Source organism: Euleptes europaea, chromosome 9 (genome assembly GCF_029931775.1).
Source record: "Euleptes europaea isolate rEulEur1 chromosome 9, rEulEur1.hap1, whole genome shotgun sequence".
NCBI classification, from domain to species: Eukaryota; Metazoa; Chordata; class Lepidosauria; order Squamata; family Sphaerodactylidae; genus Euleptes; species Euleptes europaea.
Window position 1 is genome coordinate 66439 of NC_079320.1, and position 25362 is coordinate 91800.

Genomic DNA, 25362 nt, shown 5'->3' on the forward strand with positions numbered 1-25362 from the left:
GTAGTTTCCTTGCCCAGGAGCTAATAAGCCCAGCCTGCTTAGGTGGAGGGAAAGTGCTTTCCCGCAAAGGTGCTGTCCCAGCGGCGGCAGCTGCAGCAGCATTCAGGCCTGGCCTGCTGTGCGTCCACTTGCATTTGCTCCCTTGTTCTCACATGCAAGGAGATGGAGACAGATGGGCTGCCTGGGCTGCCCAGGCCTGTGCCTCTGCCTGCTGACACCCCCTTGCAACGAGCACATGCTGATATAGGACGGGGAAGAGGTCCTCTGTCTTTGCAGAAGCCTCATCATTTGAAGGCCCCCTTATAGGAATGAGACCTTTCTTGTATGGACAACAGTGCTTGTAATGTGTCTCCATTATGACTGACAGGTGCTGATTGAAAGAGAACCTATTGACATGCTGGTCAACACAGTACGTCAGGATGCGATGTACATCGTGAAAGAGCTGAGGTAGTGAGCGGGGCACCCTTTTACAAACCAGAGAGAAGGAAGAGATGGTGGGGGCCTTTACAGCACTGTTCAAGGGCTATGTCTGGGATACATTCAAGATTAAACTGCCCCCACCAAATGGTGCCTTCCACTGTGTTTACATTTCTGAACTGCGTAATAATTGTGACAGCATTATTCACACAAATCAGCAAAGCCCCTCCCAGGTGGAAGCAAAGAATTGTGCCTTTGGGATGTGGACCCAGTGCCTCTTGGACAGTAGAGTGGTCAGTAACCACAAGGGTATCTCTGTTTATCGAGCCAGGAATAGCTGCAGGAGATGTGAAACATGGGACAGTAGCTGTCCCACCTCTGCCCTCATTGAATGGCATTACCCCCCCACCCCCCACACACACACTGGTCCTGGAAGAAAAGCAACACAAAAAGACAAGCAACACAGAGTTAAAAATGTGAACATGTACAGCGCGAGAAAGATACTTTGGACTGAGAGATTATTGCACAGCAAGTGTAGATTGCAGCAGTTTGCATGTAAAGCCATTTCTTGTGTAGAAGAAGAGTTGTTTTTTATATGCCAACTTTCTCTACCACTTAAGGGAGGCTCAAACCAGCTTACAATCACCTTCCCCTCCCCACACCCTGTGAGGTAGGTGGGGCTGAGAGAGCTCTAACAGTTCTGTGACTAGCCCAAGGTCACCCAGCTGGCTTCGTGTGTAGGAGTGGGGGAACAAATCCTGTTCACCAGATTAGCCTCCGCCGTTCATGTGGAGGAGTGGGGAATCAAACCTGGTTCTCCAGATCAGAGTCCACCACTCCAAACCACTGCTCTTAACCACTACACCATGCTGGCTATCGACATATGATGCTACCTTAAACCAAGTCAATATAGGTGGTTCTTCTGCCCCAATCTGGCAGTGTCTTTGAGGTCTGAGGCAGAGATCCCATTGCTGCCTTTCCATAGGGTGCCCTGGGGAGGGGGGCTTCTTACCCAGTTTCCCCCCTGGTGCTCCAGCACCAGAATCCCGGACTACCACCTCTTTCACATCCTTGACAAATGATCAGCTCCCTAGGGTGATGTTTCAAGCACAGTTCAAAAATGAGAAAAATGCACACTGGGTGAAGGATACACTTCTGGGTAACAGTGTGTGTGAACAAGATCTTGGGGTATGGGTGGTCAGTAAGCTGAATACGAGCAGCCTGTGAAATGCAGCAGCAAAAAAGGCAAACTTGGGGTGTAACAACAGGGGCATAGCATCTAAATCACAAGATGTCATAGTCCTGCCATATGCAGCATTAGTCAGGCCACACCTGGAGTACTGTGTGCAGTTCCAGAGGCCTCTTTTCATAAAGTTTGTGGACAAAATGGAGCTGGGCACAGGAGAGCAGCGAGGATGATCAGGGGCCTGGAGACCAAGCCCTGTGAGGAAAGGCTGAGGGAGTTGGGAACGTTCAGTCTGGAGAAGAGGAGGTTGAGGGGGATATGATTGCTCTCTTTAAATATTTGAAGGGCTGTCACTTAGAAGAGGGCAGGGAGCCGTTCCTGTTGACAGCAGAGGATAGGACTCTCAATAATTGCAGGTGGAGAGGTACCATCTGGATATTAGGAAAAAGTTTTTTACAGTTAGAATGGTTCGACAGTGGAATGAGTTGCCTAGGAAGGTGGGTGGGTGGGTGAGCTCCCCCTCACTGGCAGTCTTTAAGCAGAGGCTGGACAAACGCTTGTCAGGGATGCTCTAGGCTGATCCTGCATTGAGCAGGGGGTTGGACTAGGTGGCCTGTATGGCCCCTTCCAACTCTATGATTCTGTGATACAATTCAGCACAGTACATAATTTCATAACATTTTGCTGCACCTAACCCTCACATGTGCTCCTGTTCCATCAGCAAACTGAAACCTCTCCTTGAGACAGAAATGAAATCCAGCCTTCTCAGTTCTTCCTTCAGAAGTATATTTTGCCTGGTTCCACTAGACATGCTAGAATGGAAATCTTGCACCATCAAGCAAGCAGTGAATGTCAAAGTAAGTGGTCTTCATTATGTACGGGACTGAAACAGAAATTACTTGTCTCATTATGTAGGCCTGATTATACATGAGAGTTAGTATTGAAATTACATTATTTTCCAAGATCAAAGTATACTTAATCTGGCAAATCGCATGGATTTTGAATGCAAATTTATGCATATAACTTACTGAGCCTTTCTTGCTCTGTGGAACAGAAAAATGATTTGAATGTGAATTGTTGAGAATTGTGCAGAAGCTAGCATGTAGGCTGTGGATGTGACACTTAAAATATATATATTCATCTCATCTGTATAGAGAATATTGATAGAAACATGAAAATGAAAAATGTGTAGGGGCTGGCTACAGAGCAGCTCTCAGACAGGGAAGAAGCTAGAGATAGCACCCTCTGGATTCCTCACTCAGCAGATTTTGTGGTATCACCGTAGAACAGTGGTTCTTCACTCAGCAGTGTTGCAGAAGAGGCTGCTGTGCAGCTTTCCTGGGGAGTCCGGGAGCCTGCGATCCTGTTCTTTGTCCTTCACTACAGAGCAGATCAAGAGACCTTCAAGTACCTTCTTGCTCGTTCATGTGGGAACAAATTATATTGCCCAACACAGCCCAGAACGTATTAAAAGAGACTACATGGCTCTGGGTGAGAAGGTGAAGGACCTGGGGGCGCAGGTTGTGTTTTCATCAGTTCTGCCTGTTGAAGGTTGTGGCTTAGGAAGGGAAAGACATATACTACAAATTAATGACTGGCTGCGTAGGTGGTGTCGTCAAGAAAGGTTTGGATTTCTGGACCATGGCTCACGCTTTCGAGAAGAAGCTCTTCTGTTGGGGGATGGTTTACCTCACGAGGGTAGGAAAAAATGTGTTTGGTGAGAGTTGCAAACCTGATCAGGAGGGCTTTAAACTAAATCATATGGGGGAGCGAGACAACAACTTAAAGCCTTGTATGCTGACAATACCTGGAGATGAGAACAATAAAGAGTTGCAGGGAGTGGCATGTATGCAAGGAAACATAAATTCACAGGTAAGTACAGAAATGAAAACCACAGGGCACATTAACCATGGATTCCGATGTCTGTACACTAATGCGCAGAGTATGGGAAACAACCAGGAAGAACTCGAAGCCCTAATACAGGAAGGGAATTTTGACCTAATAGGCATTACTGAAACTTGGTGGGATGTCACTCATGATTGGAATATTAAGATTGAGGGGTACAACTTGTTTAAAAGGGATAGACAGATAAGGAAAGGGGGAAGAGTAGCACTGTATGTCAAAGATGTGTACACTTGTGAAGAAGTACATGAATCTGAGCATGCTAGAGTTTCCGTCTAGACATTAGGAAGAATTTTCTAACCGTTAGAGCGGTTCCTCAGTGGAACAGGCTTCCTCGGGAGGTGGTGAGCTCTCCTTCCCTGGAGGTATTTAAGAAGAGGTTAGATGGCCATCTGTCAGCAATGCTGATTCTGTGACCTTAGGCAGATGATGAGAGGGAGGGCATCTTGGCCATCTTCTGGTCACTAGGGGTGTGGAGGGCGGAGGTAGTTGTGAATTTCCTGCATTGTGCAGGGGGTTGGACTAGATGACCCTGGTGGTCCCTTCCAGCTCTATGATTCTACCCAGGTTCAGAGAACAGACTTCTCTGGGGACTTATTTTGGGGCAGTCTAGGGTAGAACTTTCAGCCATTCCTTGAGTTAATGGTAAGATAGTGGACCTAGGTTGCATGGGGGGGGGTCAGCTGACAACAACACACAAAACCCCCACCGCTGAACCATTCCCATTACACCTCCTTACGTGTTAGTGCTAGGCAGTGCTGATGGCAGTGGCCTCTTTCTTGCTTCAGGGGCTCTATCGTCAGGCCATGAGCAGTCTTGAAGAAATGCTGCAGGGCTTGCTGTTGGAGAATCCACATCCCAGGGAGTTTAAGAACATGTTGGAGGTATGAAGGAAGGGTTGGGGGGGTTGAATGCCAAGGGAGAGAAGCTACATGGATGGGAGGGAGGGAGGCAGGCTCCACTTTGCCTACAGAACACTAACAGGGTCAGTCTCCCACCTGTGTGGCAGCAGGGCTGGCGAAAGACCTCTGCTGAGATCTTAGGCAGCCAGTCATAGTAGACATTGCTCAGCTAAATCCAAACATTGCTCAGCTAAGTCCAAAAATAAAAGGGTTAAACATTAATGCTGTAAACCACACTACAAATTAACCCTAAACCAGTGATGGCGAACCTTTTAGAGACCGAGTGCCCAAACTGCAACCAAAACCCCACTTATTTATCGCCGAGTGCCAATGCGGCAATGTAACCTGAATACCACCCCCAGAGGGGGCCCAGAGGGAGAGGCTAGGGTTGCCAAGTTCCTCTTCGCCATTAGTGGGAGGTTTTTGGGGTGGCGCCTGAGGAGGGCGGGGTTTGGGGAAGGACTTCAGTGCCATAGAGTCCAATTGCCAAAGTGGCAATTTTTTCCAGGGGAATTGATCTCTATTGGTTGGAGATCACCTGTAATAGCAGATCTCCAGCTAGTACCTGGAGATTGGCAACTAGTTCCTTAGTGTTTTCTCTCTACATATCAAGACAAATGGAAAGGTGTTTGGAGGATAGCTTGTGGGCACTTCAAAGGTGGAATAGGACTGCACGCCCCTCCGCCCGCACAGACCCAGAGGGTGCCGGAGAAGCCGCTGGAGGGAAAGAAGGAAGGAAGGAAGGAAAGAAGGGAAGGGAGGGGGAAAGGGAAGGAAGGGAGGGAGAGAAAGAAAGAAAAAGAGAGAGAAAGGGAGAAAGAAATGGAGCAAGGGAGAGAAAGAAAAGGACAGAGGGAGACAGAAAAAGAAAGAGGCCATTTATACATGGGAGGTTTTGCCTTGGATTTGCCACTCGGTGGGGCGCGGCGGCAGGCTTGTGAGAGGCGAGCAGGGTGGGGCAGAGGGCGCCTCCTTCGCACCCACCGACCAGCCATGCCCCTCCGCCCGCACAGGCCCAGAGGGCGCCGGAGAAGCCGCCGGCCATGCCGAGTGTGAGCGCTCAGCTTTTGTTCCCCGCTCTCCCACCCGCCTGGCTGGCCGCGCACGCTCCAGCGGCGGCAATGGCGGCAGCTTCTGTGGGAGAGTCCGGGGGCCACTGCCAATGATGTCGGAGGTTCCCCACCCCTGGGCTACAGCCTCCCCCATCCGGGGTGGGGCAGAGCCGGAAAGGCCAGCGGCTTGGAGGAACCGTGCGTGCCGGCAGAAAGGGCTACGCGTGCCGGAAGTGGCACCCGTGCCATAGGTTCGCCAACACGGCCCTAAACATTGGTCATCCTGGAAAGATATTTTGAAATGTATTACATACGCCGGTCTAACAATCTATGGTGAGACCACACTGGAATACTGTGTACAGTTCTGGTCACCACACCTAAAAAAGGATATTACAGAGCTTGAGAAGGTGCAGAAAAGAGCAACCAAAATGATTAGGGGACTAGAGCAACTGTCCTATGGGGAGCGGTTAAGACGCTTAGGGCTGTTTAGCTTGGAAAGGAGGCGGCTGAGGGGAGACATGATAGAGGTCTATAAAATTATGCATGGTTTGGAGAGAGTGGACAGGGAGAAGTTTTTCTCCCTCTCCCAAAATACTAGAACGCAGGGTCATCTGCTGAAGCTGGAGGGTGAGAGATTCAAAACAGATAAAAGGAAGTATTTTTTCACACAATGCATAGTTAAATTGTGGAACTCCCTGCCCCAAAATGTGGTGATGGATGCCAACTTGGAAGGCTTTAAGAGGGGAGTGGACATGTTCATGGAGGAAAGGGGTATTCATGGCTACTAGTTAAAATGGATACTAGTCATGATGCATACCTATTCTCTCCAGGATCAGAGGAGCAGGCCTATTATTTTGGGTGCGGTGGAACACGGGCGGGATAAATGCTGCTGCAGTTCTCTTGTTTGGGGGCTTCCTGGAGGCACCTGGTTGGCCACTGTGTGAACAGACTGCTGGACTTGATGGGCCTGGGTCTGATCCAGCAGGGCTTTTCTTGTGTTCTTATGTTCTTACCTTAGTAACTTGCAGTGCATTCCTAGAGGCTGCTGATACTGTGGCAGCCAGCTGCTGGTGTAACTGTGACGCTGCTGGTCTGTTCTCTAAAAGGTGTGGTTAGTGAGCGGCCGGCAGGGAAAAAGGTTTGTAGCTGGGTTTTTGAGGCCACAACTGCGCCAGCGTCCCCAGCAACTGTTCTGTAGCAGCCCAGCTGGGTGATGTGTTGCAGCATCTGGGCCACAGTCCAGCAGTCTGTTCACACAGTGGCCAACCACGTGCCTCTAGGAAGCCCACTTACTGTACTTATTGTGTTACCAATTGATGGAATCACATCAAATTTCCAAAGAATTGCAGTTATCACTCTCCACCTGTCTTGACCTTCCATGCTGGTTGTGCCACGGCAAGGCTGCATCAGGGACATGTTTTTTCCTGCCTGTTCTTTGTTGACAGCTCATGGAGCCCTGGATGACCTCAGCGCTGCATCACGAGCGAGAGAGGGCCGTGCAGACCGCAATGAAGCTCTTGACATTTGTAGCAGAAGGTTTCCACTTTGATGTGAGTGACCTCTGAGTGTTGTGGGGATGCTGACCTTGCAACGTGATGTGGCTTCTGTCCCTTTAGAGTTCTGAAGCTGGAAGAGATGAACCAAACTGAGTTTTTATCCTCCAAGCACAGCAGGTGTCTGCCCACAAGAATACAAAAACAGCCTTGTTGACTCAGACTTGGGGGTGATCCAACTCCCGTTCTCTTTTCCACAGGGTCCGCCAGTAGTCATTTCTGGGAAGCCCACTGGCAGGTTAAGATGGGAAGCAAACTATTCAGAAGTAGTGCCTGTGATTTTTCTCCCATCTGTGGGAATCCGTGGCATTCTGGCTGCTGTCCACCACAGGCAAGAAAGAGCATGGACGAAAAGGACTGCTGAGGAATTCATTCAAGGGTGTGATAATGCCAGGCCGCAGAAAACTACATCAGTCCTAATTTCTGACGGGGCCTGAACTGGCGGAGGACGAGAGGGAGAGAGAGAGATCTTGGGCTAGCACTGGATAGCCATAAGCACAGATGCTTCAGAAGGGGGATCAGACAGATTCATGAAGGATATGTCCCTCAGGGGCTACTAGCCATGATGACTGAAAGGATAGAGACACCTAGTATTTCAGAAAAACAGAGGATTTCTAGAGGAGCCTATTTCAGAAGATGAAACTGAGCAAGCAATGGGCATCTTAAAAAGTAATAAATCACCAGGACCAGATGGATTTTCTAATGATTTCTTCATGTTGTTTAAGGAAGCTTTGATCCCTTACCTCAGTAAGTTATATGATTCCTGTAGGTTATCCGGGCTGTGTGACCGTGGTCTTGGTATTTTCTTTCCTGACGTTTCGCCAGCAGCTGTGGCAGGCATCTTCAGAGTTACTCCTCTGAAGATGCCTGCCACAGCTGCTGGCGAAACGTCAGGAAAGAAAATACCAAGACCACGGTCACACAGCCGGGATAACCTACAAGAACCTGGGCAGAAGCCAATATTGTGTTAATCCCAAAAGAGGGAAAGAATATATGCAAAACTTCTGCCTACAGACCCATCTCCTTATTAAACACAGATTATAAAATTTTTACAGCTATTCTGGCAAATGGATTGAATAAAATTCTGAGAGAGCGCATCAAGGAGGATCAAATTGGATTTATAAAGGAGAGGCAGCTAGCATCCAAAACTAAAAGACTAATAAATTGTTGGATCTAGTGAAAGAAATGGGAAAGGCTGCGGCCTTTTATTTTGTGGATGCTGAAAAGGCCTTTGAGAAAATCAGCTGGCGCTATTTAGACCAGGTGCTTAAAAAGTTTGGCTTTGGAGAACAGTTTCAAAACAGGGTAAAGATGTGTTATTCGAAGCCCAAAGCAAGGGTTCTGATCAATGGGTTCCAATCTGAAGCATTTATGCTGGAATTCAGTGTAAGACAGGGCTGTCCCCTGTCTCCACTATTTAATCGATGTGTTGAGATCTTAGCCAAGTTTGAACAGATATCGCGTTATAAGATCAATGTGGATAAATCTGTCCTGTTGGGCATAAATGTACAAAAGGGGGGGGGAGCTGTAACTAAGCTCACGAGTACCAAATAGGAGAGAGAAATCAGTTATTTAGGATTCAAAAAATGGAATCCCAGAAAATGGAAAACCTGGTGCAGGGATAATGAACTGCCAGTACTGAGTAAAGCGGAGGTGGAATTGAAGAGATGGTCAGCATACAATTTGTCATGGTTAGGCAGGATATCAGTTATTAAGATGGAAGTCCTACCTAAATTTATGTTTCTTTTTATGGCAATAACTCTGGCCTTCCCTAAAGAATTGTTATCTCAGATTGAAAAAACGATTGAGCTCTTTAGTTGGGGTTACAAATGAATGAGAGTGAATAGAACAGTAATGCAGGCCACACACACACACACACACACACACACACACACACACACACACACACAAAGATGTCGCTTATCAGTTCCAGCAATAGAAAAATATTATCATGCTGCAAGATTGTGGTAATAAGGACCTGGTTTATAGGGGGACAACTAGTTAGAGCAACTAGGGTTAAGGTAACTGCTCACAGCATGGCTTTGGGTAGATGACAAACATAAGAACAACAAGAATGGTAAGCCCTACCTGACATGCCTCTCTCTATGTGCATCCTGGGATAAGTTTAGAAGACCATTACAATTTGATAAGTCATTGTTAATGCCAATTTTTAATGCAGAATTATGCCTTTCCCCTTCTATCTCTGCAACAAAAGGGGCTGCTACCTACTGACTAAAAATGTAATCTGGGAATTCATTTACAGAGATAGATCATTATAATGCTATTACAATATGTAAACTGGTGTGTGTGTTTTTATGAAAGGCCCCCTGGTGACATGGGGGGATTGGCCACTACAGGGGACTAGGGAAGGGGAAATGTGGGGGAACCTATTGTTGCTGCATCTATCAGTAGCCTCAGCAGCAACAGGGAAACCATACAAGCCTGACCCCTTTTGGAGCTACCTTGGTTTCCCTCTTCTGCACGTTTTCTAGCTCTGCCATATTTTTTAAAGATATGGTAGCCACAACTGTACAAATGTCAAGCATTATTAGTACTCCAAAGAGGGGCAGGCACATGCCAGGGAGGGTCACCCCTGGTTTCAGTTGAAGGCTAGGTTGCTAAAAGCAGTGAAAAGGGGGGAGACGCGGATGGCACCCACTCTTTTCCTTCCATGTCCACACTGAATTGGCAAAGGCTCCCTAGAAGGGGAAGGAGGACATCTGCCCTGAAGTGGCTTCCTAGCAGTGCAGAGCTCTCCGTTCAGTGTGGCAACGGTTCTGCCCAAAACTCTAGCCATGTCAGCTTTCCTCACATGTCTAGATTGATTAATGGGTGTGTGTGTGTGTGCTGTTGCATCTGGTCCTCATGAAGACACCCACTGGTTGCCAAGCGTAAAAAAGGAGCCATCTGACCAGGCGCCTGACCTTACCACCTGTAACACTCACCTGTATTTCATCAGCTCTCTCCGGAGTTCAGCAATCTCGCTCACCTTACTGCTGTTCTGCTCAAGCTGTGCGGTGACCCAGTGGAAAGCATCAGTTCATCGGCTGTGCAAGCAGTCAGCTGCCTCTACGAAGTCCTGCTGCGCCGGAAGAGTAAGTGCCCAGATTCTAGGAAAATGCCACTCTGCCTTCTGTGCTGCCCCATCTGTAGAACCACCCGTATGTGTCACATAAGAGCACCTAGGCGTGAGACGCTGGGAGATGTGTGGCTGACTCTTCACCTGCTTCACAGAGTGGATAGTTGGTTGTCAGCGTTTTGGGGTGTTCACATTAGGATAGATTTTTTCAGCCATCAGACATAACAGCAGTAGCCTAACAGCACACAGTCAAACCATAAACAGTCAAAACGTGCGTAATCACTGGGCCTTAGGCACACTGCAGACATCTCACCAAAGCTCCATAGGTCCAGTCATGGCCTGGGGCAGGAGACCCCTGTGCTGACTTCCAAGGCAGAAAAAGGGCAGAATATAGATTTATTAATCCAGCAAAACTTTTGTGTAAATTTAATTACTGTCAGTGCAAAAGTAGCTGTCATTTGAACACCCTTTGAAACACCACAGGGACCATGGTTCACTGGTAGAGTGTATGCTTGGCATGCAAAAGGTCCCAGGGTCAGTCCCACAGGTTCAGTCCCCCACTTTTGATGGGGCCTGGTTGATTCTCACTGACTCAGTTAAGATCCTAGAGGTTGATATTTGATCCAGGTTTATTGCTGGAAAGCAAGCTGATGCCGCTGCAAAAAAAGCATTCTGCTAGTTCCACTTAGCTCAGAAAATGGCCCCCTACTTTGATTCAGGTTATCTGGCTATGTCAATCCACGCTATGGTTGTCTCAGGGCTAGACTACTGTAGTGCACTCTACATAGGTCTGCCCATAAAGACTACTGAGAAATTCCAGATGGTACAGGGGATGGGCTGTGGCTCAGTTTGCAGAGCATCTGCTTAGCATGCAGAAGGTCTCATGTTCAATCCCCAGCATCTCCACTTAAAGGGACTAGGCAAGTTGGTGATGTGAAAGCCCTCAGCCTGAGACCCCGGAGAGCCGCTGCCAGTCTGAGTAGACAGTACTGACTTTGATAGACCGGGGGGGGGGGGGGTCTGATTCAGTAGAAGGCAGCTTCATGTGTACAGAACACTGGGGCCTGGCAACTCCCTCAGATGACAAACAGGCTGCTGCATTTGGCACCAGCTTCAGTTTCCAGGTGGTTTTCAGTGCTGCGCCCGTGCAGAGCATATCGTAGTAATCCAACCTTTATCTTATTGAAGCGTGGATCAGCATGGCCAGTTCAGGTGCCTGCAAAGAGGGAGGCAGGTTCCTGACTAGTCGTTGCTTGGAAGCAGCGTATTCGCTGTCATGGGCCCTGTTTCTCCAGCAGTAGATCCAGGTGCAGCTCTTAGAAGAGTTGGTTGGTGGAAGTTGCACGCCAGCGATGGTAGGAAGAACAATCCCGCTTAAAGTAGTTGTCCTTCCCGCCAGCACCACCTCCATCTTGCCCAGATCCAGCTTCACTTTCTTCTCCCTCAACCATTTGACCACTGCATTCAGACACAGGGCCCGGACAGTGACTGTCGCGGCCGGAGGCTTATTCAGAGTAACTCTAACCTGCTCCAAAACGTCTGACAGTCTCGTTAAAAGGCCTTGCCTAGATATTAAACAACCTGGGGGAGAACACAGAGCTTTGTGGCACTTCCCCCCCCCATCCTCCCACCCCTATTTCTGCAGTCTTTGGGTAACAATCTACTAGGGAAGGCCAAAAGCATCTTGACTGTGCTGAGCCCAGAGCCAGCGTCACCTTCTGGGCACCTCAGCGGTGTCACGTGGTCCACCACATCAAAGGCTGCTGACAGATCTAACAATAACCGTCCAGGTGCATACTCCCTCTGCCCATCATCCACAAGCACCACTGAAGCTGCCTTTGTCCACACCCCGGCCTGAATCCAGACTGAAAAGGATCAGGTGCAGATGTCTCACCCTAGTCTTTCTGAAGTTGCTCTGCCCCCACCCTTCATTTTCAGAGATGGCTGCTTTAGAGGCCCTGAACATCAGCCTCTCGCCTAGGAACCTTCTTGGTCCACTGGACTAAGTTTCCCAAGCTCATTGGTGCCAACATGCTTCTTCCCTCTGCTTCTTACCAGCCTATCTACACGGTACACAATACCTGTCCTCCACACCAGGCATACAAGTGCACCTGCTTATTCAAGGCTAGTGAGGAATCCAGAAGTGCACACACACACACACACCCCGAGCTGCAAGGTGGATCTTCTGGGGAAGCTTTATTTAGAAGTACCAGACTGTATAGGTTCTCCCACATCAGCTTTGTGACCAATCCACAATACTTGTGCCACAGCTTGGTTAAGTTTCAGTCTGTTCACTCTCATCCAGCCTTTCCTGGAATCCAAACAATGGTTCAGGGTATCCACCGTTGCCATAGAATTGGATGGAAAGGAGAGATAGGGCTAAGTGTTACCAGCATAGTGATGACATCTTACTCCAAATCTCCAGACGAACTCTCCCAGTGGTTTCATGTTGAAGTAGAAAAAGTGGGAGAAAACAGAGTGCTTGGCAAGGACAGAACAGCAGTCTCCCAGTAGCCCCTTCCACGGCCTGCACAACAGAAAGGAATGGAGCCATCCTAAGCCATACCTGTCCTCACCAGGTGGCTCAGAGGACTCCATGACCAGTGCTAGGAAAAGTCATTCAGAGGGCCGGAAGGCCCAACAGGGAGTAGCTCCCCCTGGAGGAAGGCCAGCATCCAGTAGGGTGACCCAGGCTGGGTTTCTGTAGTGTAGTCAGGTAACAAGCCGATTGAACATGATCAAGCATAGAATAGTTGGGTCTACACCAAGCCTGTTCTCTTCCAAAAGATACTGCTATTAATAGCAATGGCTTCAAGTTAAGCATATATTTAGCTGTAATAGTAATGAATCAAACAGTTCTGCAACTTGTCAGTAGTTTCCCACTGCCCCCGGCAAACAGAAGCAGCTGTGCTCAAATGTCATTCCATGAGAACTACCCGTGTGGTCTGACTGCTCTGCTCAGCAAAGCCTTTTCTCTGCCTTGGGAGATTTCCCACTGGAGGAAGAGCCACTTAATATGGTGGGAGGTTTCTTTGGCTGGAGGAAGTCTTCACGCTGAGCTGCAAGGGACATCAAGGCCCAACCCTCTGCTGCACAACACAGGAAATTGACAACTGCCTGCCCCCTACCCTCTGCCCAGAGGAAGGCAAAAACCCTCCAGGATCCCTGGCCAATCTGGCCTGGAGGACAGTTCCTTCTTGACCCCAAAGCAGCAATCGGCATTCCCCTGGGCATGCAAGAAAGGGCTATGAGAGCCAAGCACTGCCTCATCCTTTCCTGCCCTCCCTCTCATGATCTGCCTCAGGTCACAGAATCAGCATTGCTGACAGATGGCCATCTAGCCTCTGCTTAAAAACCTTCAAAGAAGGAGAGCCAACTACCACCCGAGGAAGCCTGTTCCACTGAGGAACCGCTCTAACTGTTAGAAAATTCTTCCTAATGTCTAGACAGAATCACTTTTGATCTAATTTCAACCTGTTGGTTCTGGTCCAACTTTCTGGGAAAAACAGAAAACAACTCTGCACCGCCCAGATTTGTAGGATACAGAGTTGTAGGATACAGACCAGTGACATAAAGGGAACTGATGCCCAGGAGCAGTCGCCCATCCTCCTCCTCGTGTGGTTCCTGGTTCAGCTTCTTCACTTCTGTTCTGCCCAGCTCTGGCTTGAGGGTGGATTCTGATTCCCCCCCCCCCCACACACACACACCTGCACGCCATTCTTCAGGAGAGCTTTTCTCTAAAAAAATTTTTGTTCAGGCACGCAGCATGTCCATTTGCTTAACTGTTTATTCAGCATCTGTTTTCTTTCAGCCATAGAACCATAGAATAGAATCATAGAGTTGGAAGGGACCACCAGGGTCATCTAGTCCAACCCCCTGCACAGTGCAGGAAATTCCAAACTGCCTCCCCACCCCCAGTGGCCCATACTCCATGCCCAGAAGATTGCCAAGGTGCCCTCCCTCTCAAGAGCTGCCTAGGTTATAGAATCAGCATTGCTGTCAGATGGCCATCTAGACTCTGCTTAAAAACCTCCAGGGAAGGAGCGCTTGCCACCTCCCAAGGAAGCCTGTTCCACTGAGGAACTGCTCTAACTGTTAGAAAATTCTTCCTGATGTCTAGACGAAAACTCTTTTGAGTTAATTTCGACCTGTTGGTTCTGGTCCGACCTTCCGGAGCAACAGAAAACAACTCAGCACTCTCCTCTCTATGACAGCCCTTCAAGTACTTGAAGAAGGTTATCATGTCCCCTCTCAGTCTTCTCTATTTTAGGAGATTAGAGTTTGTTTTATATAAATTCTGGGCAAAGAGTAAAGAGGGGCTGCATAACAGTGAGAAGGGACAGCCAATCAGCAATGTAATCAAAGATTTTACACCCTCGCACACAGATGCCAGCCACAGACACTGCAACCCAGAAAGTTGCAGTTGTCTTGTTAATAACATACTCCTGCAATTCCAGTGAGTGGTTCTTGGGGTTTTTAGCTCTGTCCTTGGCCTTTATGCTTCAGGGTTCCTCAGGGCTTAGTTTTCTCCTCCATGCTATTTAACATCTACATGAAGCTGCAGGCTGAGGTTGCCTGAGGGATGTGGAGCCATTTTACTTCTGTCTTCATGCAGCTCTGTGACAGCCATCCTTTTCTGTTCTGTTCTGCCACAGGCCTAAAGCAGAGAATGCAAAAGAGGAGGAAGTGGTCGGTGAAGAAGAGCTCAAAGCTACAGGAAACAAATTGCCTTGGTCTGGTAGTGACAGACAGCAGGTGGCAGATTGCTATGGTATTGCTTCCATGTCTGGGATACTGAGGGTTCATAAGTGGAGAGACTGCGAGGTGCTTCCAAATTCTGCCCCAGAGCTAAATGCTTTGTTCTGACTGGGGCAGAATATATTTCTGAAATGGGACTGAGCTGGGAATTCTCAGCATGTGCTGTGTTTTCTGGCGGACCTTCCCGATGACAGTAGACTGGGGCCCAGACCCTCCCCCTGCTGCTGATGTCACAGGCACAAGCAGGAATCGCTTGGCCACAGCAAAAGGCCAGGTGGGCAACGGTGGGCTGAGCTTGCTGTCTTGAACAAAAAAAGGAACTACTGCAACAAAAATCAAAATCAAGGAATAAAAAATTGCACATTTTGACCATGTCTTCTTCAGTGGTCATCTAATAAACAATATACCCCATCAAAACATTGCAAGAATACAGAAAATTTATACTAAATAAAGAGCCAGGGTTGCTCTGCATGGCAGTAGGCAAACCTAAAAGGAAAATAATGTAAATGTTTACATAAGAACATAAGAAAGGCCCTGCTGGATCAGACCAAGGCCCATCAAGTCCAGCAGTCTGTTCACACAGTGGCCAACCAGGGGCCTCCAGGAAGCCACAAACAAGACAAGTGCAGCAGCACCATCCTGCCTGTGTTCCACAGCACCTAAGATAACAGGCCTGCTCCTCTGATCCTGGAAAGGATAGGGATGCAGCATGACTAGTATCCATTTTAACTAATAGCCATGAATACCCCTCTCCTCCATTAATATGTCCATTCCACTCTTAAAGCCCTCCAAGTTGGCAGCCATCACCACATCCCGGGGCAGTGAGTTCCACAATTTAACTATGCGTTGTGTGAAAAAACACTTCCTTTTATCTGTTTTGAATCTCTCACCCTCCAGCTTTAGCAGATGACCCCGTGTTCTAGTATTATGGGAGAGAGAGAAAAACTTCTCCCTGTCCACTCTCTCCAAACCATGCATAATTGTATAGACCACTATCATGTCGCCCCTCAGCCGCCTTCTTTCCAAGCTAAACAGCCCTAAGCGTCTTAACTGCTCCCCATAGGACAGTTGCTCTAGTCCCCTAATCATTTTGGTTGCTCTTTTCTGCACCTTCTCAAGCTCTGTAATATCCTTTTTTAGGTGTGGTGACCAGAACTGTACACAGTATTCCAAGTGTGGTCTCACCATAGATTTGTACAAGGGCAGTATGATATCAGCAGTTTTATTCTCTATTCCTCGTCTAATAATGGCCAGCAGGGAATTTGCCTTTTTCACAGCAGCCGCACACTGGGTTGACATCTTCATCGACTATCCACTACCACCCCAAGATCCCTTTCTTGGTCTGTCGCTGCCAGCACAGATCCCATCAGTGTATATGTGAAGTTGGGATTTTTTGCCCCAATATGCATCACTTTACACTTACATTGAGTCTCATTTGCCATTTTAATGCCCATTCTTCCAGTATGCAGAGATCTTTCTGGAGCTCTTCACAGTCCGATTTTGTTTTAACCACCCTAAATAATTTGGTGTCATCTGCAAACTTGGCTACTTCACTGTTTAACCCCAACTCCAGGTCTGAACAGGTTGAAAAGCACCGGTCCCAACACAGATCCCTGAGGCACCCCACTGCTCACATCCCGTCATTGTGAGAACTGACCATTGATTCCTACTCTCTGCTTCCTATTTTTCAGCCAGCTCTTAATCCATAAGAGGACTTGTCCTCTTATCCCATGACTATGAAGTTTTCTTAGCAGTCTTTGGTGGGGTACTTTGTTTTCTGTTTTCTGCAGAATACTTCCAAATTCAATTTTGAATTTTTGAATACTTCCAAATTCAGTTTCTTTACTTTGCCTATTGCTGTGCACAGCAACCTTGGCTCTTTATTTAGTAGTAGAAAAGAACAAGAGTCCAGTGGCACCTTAAAGACTAACAAAATTTCTGGCAGGGTATTCTAATCTTTACCTAAAGTATGTAATGGTTCCAATTTCTCTAAAATAAGGCAGTTTTAGACTCATAGCTAGACTGTTGTAGATGGGGTTCAACACAGGAGAAAACTCTCAGAAAATACGATCTCTTAACGAATGTCCTACAGAGTCCTGTTTAATTTTTCACAAAGCACCCTTTTTTATACAGGAGGTGACACTGCACAACAGAGAGAGAAATCTTTTAGCTCAGAGACCTTATCTGCCTTGAAGTAAGATAGTGGGAAGCTAAATCTAATTATTTCAGACAAATGAAACCTGGTCTTCTAAGCTACCAACACATCTACCCTTTGAAAAAATAAGGGTACATGGTTTATCATACCAACAGCTGATTGAAGATCATGAGCATGTTACCTCCTAAAGAGTGTTGCCACGAGCTTCCGCCATCAGTGAATGGCACTGAACTCCTCTTGCCTTTCCTGTCTGTAGCACTGTGAAGACCAGCTCTTCTCGGCACAGCTGACCAACCTCCTGCTTTCTGCACTGGACAGTTTGAGAAGGTCTGACCCCGCCTTGCTGAAGGCAGCAGAGGAAGTGCTGAATGCAATTCTGCAGAATCACGTAATGAAGATCGAAAGGGTGAGAGACTTTTGCTGGGGACGTGGAATACACTCACCCATCGGCTCCTTCTCTGCTTCTTAAATGATGCCCAGTTAGGGGCCAGCTTTGTTTCCCTGTGGTCATGCCCGCAGTGGGGCTAGATCGGCTGTCACTTGGCCAAGAGACACAGAAGGAGAACAGATACTCCCCAAAACATCATTAAAAAAGAGAAAGTGGAGGAGAGGGAATAACACAACACATGCAAAGGGATACTAAATGTATAAAAATATTTATTTAGGACTCTTCTATCCCACTCTTCTTTTTCAAAACACTGAAGGCAGGTTTTCAACAGAAACAAGTAGAAACATTCCATTAGATATTAATTTCAATAAGATCAATGATGGGTATCCTCAACCAGGAAAACAATCCATTCAGATCCTCACCAGCATACCAAACAAACAAGGCCAGTTATGCCCTGATTTCAGTGGGCCTTTAGAGGACCAAACAAAGGTGTCTCCAGTTAAGTGGGGGCAGCAGAAGACCAGGGCCAGCCCACCCCTCTGGGGATTGGGAGTGCCGTTAACTGGGGGCAGCAACTGGAAAGGCAGCCTTGCCTTTCCAGATAACCGCCAGCCTTGTGTCTGATAGCATAAGCCCGCCCCCCCCCCACACACACACACAGAGAGAGAGAGAGAGAGAGAGAGAGAGAGAGAGAGAGAGAGAGAGTGCCTGCATGGACATCCTCAAATCCTGGGCAGGCTCATACAGGTGGAGATGGTCCATCAGGTACTTGGTCATTTTATGTGTTATTTTAAAGGTCAAAATCAGCACTTTGAACTGGGCCAAGAAAAAAGGTTGGGAACCAGAGCCCCTGATATAGTATGGGATATATGTTCGATACAGTGGGCGTCTGCTGGAATCATCATGACTATGTTTTGCACCAGCTGAATGCAGGACATCCAAAATAGTGGATGCAGGACATCCAAAATAGTAATGCATTCAAACAGGAAGTACCCCCCACATGACGGTTTCCATGTCAGTCGGCTTTCAGTGGTCTTAAACATGTCCAGAACTGAAGCCCATGCAAAATAGTTTGGTAAAAATGTGATTAAACCCTCCATGCAGGCCTCTAATTTTATATTTGGCCTAGCTGGCCAGGGTCCCAAATCACCAGGGCCTCAGTGAGGGGGATCTCTTTTACACTCTCTTACTTTAAGAAATGTTTTCTGCAGCCACCACTAGAGGAGAGTTGAGGTATGTGTATTATCTGCTTTTTTGAGAAAGTTACTACGGTACCTTGCTGGATCAGGGGAATGTAGTAGACATCATTTATCTTGATTTCAATAAGGCTTTTGATAAGGTTCCCCATAATATTCTTGTTGACAAATGGGGAAAATGTGATTTAGATCCTGTTACTGTTAGGTGGATCTGTAATTGGTTGACAGATCGCACCCAAAGAGTGCTAGTTAATGGTTCCTCATCCACTTGGAGAGGAGTGACTAGTGGAGTGTCTCAGGGATCTGTCCTGGGCCCTGTCTTGTTCAATGTCTTTATAAATGATTTGGATGAAAGAATAGAGGGGATGCTTATTAAATTTGCAGATGATACTAAATTGGGAGGGGTAGCAAATATGGTAGCAGACAAAGCCAGGATACAGGATGATCTTGATAGGCTGGAGAATTGGGCTAAAACCAGTTAAATGCATTTCAGTAGAGATAAATGTAAAGTTCTGCATTTAGGTAGGAAAAATCAAATGCATAATTATAGGATGGGGGAGACTTGTCTGAGCAGTAGTGTGTGCAAAAAGGATCTTGGGGTCTTAGTAGACCAAACACTGAACAGTGTGATGCGGTAGCTAAAAAGGCAAATGGGATCCTGGGCTGTATCAACAGAAATGTAGTGTCCAGATCATGCGAAGTGATGGTATCACTTTACCCTGCTCTGGTTAGACCTCAACTAGAGTACTGTGTTCAGTTTTGGGCACCACAATTTAAGAAGGATGTAGAAAAGCTGGAAGGTGTCCAGAGGAGAGCAACAAAGATGGTGAGGGGTCTGGAGACCAAGTCCTGTGAGGAAAGATTAAGGGAGCTGGGTATGTTTAGCCTGATGAGGAGAAGACTGAGAGTTGATATGATAACCATCTTCAAGTACTTGAAGGGCTGTCATATAGAGGATCGTGCTGAGTTGTTTTCTGTCGCTCCAGAAGGCCAGACCAGAACCAACGGGTTGAAATTAAATCAAAAGAGTTTCCGTCTAGACATTAGGAAGAATTTTCTAACAGAGCAGTTCCTCAGTGGAACAGGCTTCCTCGGGAGGTGGTGCTTCTTCCCTGGAGGTTTTTAAGCAGAGGCTAGATGGCCATCTGTCAGCAATGCTGATTCTATGACATTAAGCAGATCATGAGAGAAAGGGCATCTTGGCCGTCTTCTGGGCATGGAGTAGGGGTCACTGGGGATATGTGGGGGAGTTAGTTGTGAATTTCCTACATTGTGTAGGGGGTTGGACTAGATGACCCTGGTGGTCCCTTACAACTCTATGATTCTATGATTCTATCTGCTGCTCATATGTTGAGATGAGGACTTCTGAGTAAGTCAGTGAGCAGCCCCATCCTAAGACCTCCAACACTAGTGTGGAGCTGCACGACTAGTCGGTATCCTTTGGCTGTGCAGCAGCAGGCAAGCAAGGACAGAAACACCCCTTAGCAAGGCTCCTTCGACAGTAAACCCACCAAGATTTACCAGTCGTGAACTGTAGCCAGTGCCAGAGCTGATTGTTGGCTGAAGAGATTGTTCTCAGTTGGATCCCTTGCCCACTCCATCTTGGGGTTGTTTTCATGAGCACCTTGCAAACTGCTCTTCACCCTAACAAGACACATAAGTCCCTGGTATGCTTTTTCAATCTACATTTCATCCTAAGGAACTAACTAATGAGACAAGTGCCTCAACATACCATGGAACTCCTAATTTTTTTTTTAATAATCAGAGGTTTAAAAAACAGTAGGAGCCACAAGAGTACAGCCCCGGGAGAAAGGTTAGTTTCTTAAGAGTCTGTGTGATTGTTGTCCAGCACTTACTACAAAAGTGTGCAGACTAATGAGACTGCTAAAATTATTCGGCCATCTTCTAGACAGAGGGTCCTTCTAGCCCAAAACAAGGCATGGATTTTATCCAGTGTGATACATTGAATACTATGATGAGGTACCTTTATGAAGGCCTTAAGCTCTTTGTCTTCTTCCAGGTGAAAGACGTGGTATTATCAATCTATAGGTGTTTACAGCTACGGCAGTCTTCCTATTGGACCCGGAAAGTCGTACTGAGAGCGCTAACTTTAATGATCCCTGATCACATGGAGGAAGTGGTGCAAAGCTGCCTGTCCTTTTCAATACCCGTTGAGAGGTAGGCTGTTGGCTTCTCAAACCATACTCATCATTGTCTCCTTGAAGTTGCCATGTCTCTGTACGTGTTTCAAGACTGATCACACCAACAATTCCCAGGCTACAAAATCTTGCTGTTAAATGTTGGTCACCAGAAGCAGAGCAGCCATCCAGGATTTAATCCTGGACAAGATGGCTGACCTGGCATGTATCACCAAGGCTTAGTTGGGGGAGATGGGAGAGATTAACCTCAACTAACTGTGTCCCCTGGCATAAACCAGGGAGGTGGTGTCGCTGTGCTCGATACGGGGGACACTCTGCCCTCCTAGCAAAGTCCCCTGACCAGGACACTCCCGGTTAGAAGGGCTGCATTCATAGTGTTGGGACTGTGAGACAGGATTCAGATTCTGTGGTCCCCGCCTGAACTTCAAGAGCATTTTGTGATCCCCTGCCTGAACTGCGACCTTTCACCCTGCCTGAGCTGCGAGAGGTGGTCTCAGGGGTGGCATTGAGGACCCCGAGGCTGGTTGTTCTAGGAGACATCAACATTCATGCTCAGGCTGACTTGTGTAGCAGTTCAATACTTCCTGGCCTCCATGAGTGGCTGAACCATTCCAGGATTTGCTGGATGATGGGAACTATCTGAATACTCTGCAGTCTGACTTCAGGCCTGCATATAGGGCTGAAACAGCCTTGGTCACCTTTGTGGATGACCTGTGCCTAGAGAAGGGTAGGGGAAGTTCAACCCTGCTGATTCTCCTGGACCTCGTGGTGGCTTTCAGTACCATCAATCAGGGTATCCTTCTGGACCATCTTTTGGAAATGGGACTGGGAGTCATTGTTTTGCAGTGATGAGGTTTCAAAAGAAAAAGAGGAAGAGGAAGAAGAATTGGTTTATATATGCTGACTTTCTCTACTTTTTAAGGAGAATCAAACCGGCTGACAATCTCATTCCCTTCCTCTCCCCACAACAGACACCTTGTGAGGTAGGTGGGGCTGAGAGAGTTCAGAGAGAACTGTGACTGGCCCAAGGTCACCCTGCAGGCTTCATGTGGAGGAGTGGGGAAACCAACCTGGTTCACCAGATTAGAGTCCGCCGCTCAGGTGAACGAGTGGGGAATCAAACCTGGTTCTCCATATTAGAGTCCACCGCCCCTAACCACTATACCACGCTGGCTCTTAGCATTTGGCCTAGGGGGTCTGTCTTGTCCCCCATGCTCTTTAACATCTACATGAAAGAACTGGGTCAGATCATCCGGCGATTTGGGTTGGGCGGTCACCAGTAGGCAGATAGCCCTCAGATCCTTCTCACACTTCTAGCAGATCCCAGGGAGGCTGTGGAAGCCCGGAGCCTGGAGCTTCTTTTGGGGTGGATGTGTGCTAATAAACAGAAACTTACTCCCAACAAGATGGAAGTGCTACTGATTATAGAACTGACCAGAGATTTAGAGTGTCTCCTGTACTGGATGGGGTTGCACTCCCCCTGAAGGAGCCAGGGACATCCCTTGAGGGTGCTGCTGGATTTGGGCCTACTGCTGGATAAGTAAGTGGCAGCCATGGCCAGGAGTGCCTTTTACCAGGTTCAACTGGTTAGCCAGCTGTGGCCTTTCCTAGGAAGAAAAGATTTGGGCACTGTGGTGTGTGCCCTGGTTACATCTAGATTAGATTGCTGTAACATTTAGATTGCTGTAACACTTAGATTGCTCTAAGTGGGGCTGCCCTTGAAGACTGCCCAGAAGCTACAGTTGGTACAGAATCTGTGGCCAGAGTGTTGGCCGGACCATATCACTCCAGTTTTGGTCCATCTACCCTGGTTCCCAGCAATAGGGGCATAACTTCCAAATCACAAGATGTCATAGTTCCACTGTACAATGCATTGGTCAGGCTGTACCCGGAGTACCATGTGCAGTTCCGGAGGCCTTACTTCAAAAAGGATGTGGACAGAATGGAGTGGGTGCAGAGGAGAGCAATGAGGATGATCAGGGGCCTGGAGACCAAGCCCTGTGAGGAAAGGCTGAGGGGAACAATCGGTCTGGAGAAGGGGAGGTTGAGGGGGGACATGATTGCCCTCTTTAAGCATTTGAAGGGCTCTCATTTGGAGGAGGGCAGGGAGCTGTTCCTGTTGGCAGCAGAGGATAGGACTTGCAATGATGAGTGTAAATTATGGGTGGAAAGGTACCGGCTGGACATTAGGGGGGAATATTTACAGTGCGAGTAGTTCAGCAGTGGAATCAGCTACTTACGGAAGTGGTGAGCTCCCCCTTTTTGGCAGTCTTCAAGCAGAGGCTGGACAAGCACTTGTCAGGGATGCTCTAGGCTGATCCTGCATTGAGCAGAGGGTTGGACTAGATGGCCTCCATGGCCTCTTCTAACTCTATGATTCTATGTGTCGGAGAGTAGGAATCAATGGTCAGTTCTCACAATGGCGGGATGTGAGCAGTGGGGTGCCTCAAGGATCTGTGTTGGGACCAGTGCTTTTCAACCTGTTCATCAATGACCTGGAGTTGGGATTGAACAGCGAAGTAGCCAAGTTTGCAGATACCAAATTATTTAGGGTGGTTAAAACAAGACCGGATTGTGAAGAGCTCCAGAAGGATCTCTACATGCTGGAAGAATGGGCATTAAAATGGCAAATGAGATTCAATGTGAGTAAGTGTAAAGTGATGCATATTGGGACACAAAATCCCAACTTCACATATACACTGATGGGATCTGTGCTGGCAGCGACAGACCAAGAAAGGGATCTTGGGGTGGTGGTGGATAGCTCAATGAAGAGGTCAACCCAGTGTGCGGCTGCTGTGAAAAAGGCAAATTCCATGCTGGCCATAATTAGACGAGGAATAGAGAATAAAACTGCTGATATCATGCTGCCCTTGTACAAATCTATGATGAGACCACACTTGGAATACTGTGTACTGTTCTGGTCACCACACCTAAAAAAGAATATTACAGAGCTTGAGAAGGTGCAGAAAAGAGCAACCAAAATGATTAGGGGACTAGAGCAACTGTCCTATGGGGAGCGGTTAAGATGCTTAGGGCTGTTTAGCTTGGAAAGGAGGCGGCTAAGGGGTGACATGATAGAGGTCTATAAAATTATGCATGGTTTGGAGAGAGTGGGCAGGAAGAAGTTTTTCTCCCTCTCCCATAATACTAGAATGCGAGGTCATCTGTTGAAGCTGGAGGGTGACAGATTCAAAACAGATAAAAGGAAGTATTTTTTCACACAAAGCATAGTAAGTTGTGGAACTCCCTGCCCCAGGATGTGGTGATGGCTGCCAACTTGGAGGGCTTTAAGAGGGGAGTGGACATATTCATGGAGGAGAGGGGTATTCATGGCTGTTAGTTAGAATGGATACTAGTCATGCAGCATACCTATTCTCTCTTGTATCAGAGGAGCATGCCTATTATTTTGGGTGCGGTGGAACACAGGCAGGACGGTGCTGCTGCAGTCATCTTGTTTGGGGGCTTCCTCGAGGCCCCTGGTTGGCCACTGTGTGAACAGACTGCTGGACTTGATGGGCCTTGATCTGATCCAGTAGGGCCTTTCTTATGTTCTTATGTGTCCGAACACAATTGAAGGTGCTGGTGCTGACCTTCAAAGCCCTATATGGTTTGGAAGCAACATAACTTAAGGACCATCTACTTCCATACAAACTTACATGCCAGCTGTGGCTATCTTCTGGGGCCCTGCTTCTGGTTCCCCTGACTTCTGAGGTGAGATGGATGAGATGCTAAAAGAAGGCTGTCTCAGATGTGGCACCAAAATTGTGGCGCTCCTTCCCCAGAGATATTTGTCTGTCCCCTGTCAATTGATGTTGTCTGCCATGGGGTGAAGACTTTTTAGATTTGCCCGGTGCTCCCTGAATGACCCTCTCCTTCCTGCCTTATGTTTTAATCACTGGGTCTGTTTTTTTATATATGCGTTTCACTTTTGCTTTTAAATTTTTTAAACTGTTTTGTAATGTTCTGCTTTTGATTGTTAGCCGCCTTGTTGGCCTTAGTTAGGCAGAAAGGCAGATTATGATGTCTGCAAATAAATCAATACCAAGGTACTGTGTTGGGGGCTTCACAGGCATGCCAATGAGCTCTGGACAACGATGGCTGTGGGACCCCCAGTGGCCACACAAGTCCTTCATCTCTTGCTGAAGAACCTCCAGGCCAAAGATCCTCTGGATGAAAGCAGCACCACAATGTCTTTGGCTGTAAGTACACGGACAAGCAGGTTGGTGCCGTGGCTTTTAGAGTGTCTTTGTTCTCACCTTCGTTTGGCTTTGAACTACCCTGCCTGCTCCGATCAATGCTTGGGTAACTTCCAGGCTAGGTCCAGCTGTGTGCTGTGCTGGAAGGCTCCCTGGAAGCGTCAGCCAGGGCAGGAGTGCTGCTGCTGCTGCTGCCTGTTTCCCTTCAGGGTCCAGCCACGAGGTCATGCCGCACTTTTGTTGGTTCCATTGTGCTCATTAGCTCTTTGCTTTTAGCCTTGATTCAAGGTGCTGGTTCTTACCTTTCCTGCTGTCAATGTCCTGGGGTGTGGACGTATTGGAAACACGGCCTCTCTGTGTCTGGACTGGGGCACCAGCTGCATTGTTCACAGCATCTTTACTATTCCTACACCTTATGC

General features: G+C 47.7%; 1 protein-coding gene across 1 annotated transcript in view; it reads left to right on the top strand.

Annotated features, from left to right (window-relative positions):
- LOC130482847 (maestro heat-like repeat family member 5) overlaps nucleotides 1-25362 on the top strand; it is a 102624-nt gene that overhangs the window by 42970 nt on the left and 34292 nt on the right. Inside the window, exons 12-20 of the mRNA XM_056855720.1 lie at nucleotides 368-447; nucleotides 2325-2460; nucleotides 4294-4389; nucleotides 6905-7009; nucleotides 9972-10107; nucleotides 14747-14862; nucleotides 17261-17410; nucleotides 20609-20766; nucleotides 24817-24946. Coding sequence (XP_056711698.1) covers nucleotides 368-447; nucleotides 2325-2460; nucleotides 4294-4389; nucleotides 6905-7009; nucleotides 9972-10107; nucleotides 14747-14862; nucleotides 17261-17410; nucleotides 20609-20766; nucleotides 24817-24946 — 1107 coding nt within the window. The remainder of the gene's footprint in view (nucleotides 1-367; nucleotides 448-2324; nucleotides 2461-4293; nucleotides 4390-6904; nucleotides 7010-9971; nucleotides 10108-14746; nucleotides 14863-17260; nucleotides 17411-20608; nucleotides 20767-24816; nucleotides 24947-25362) is intronic.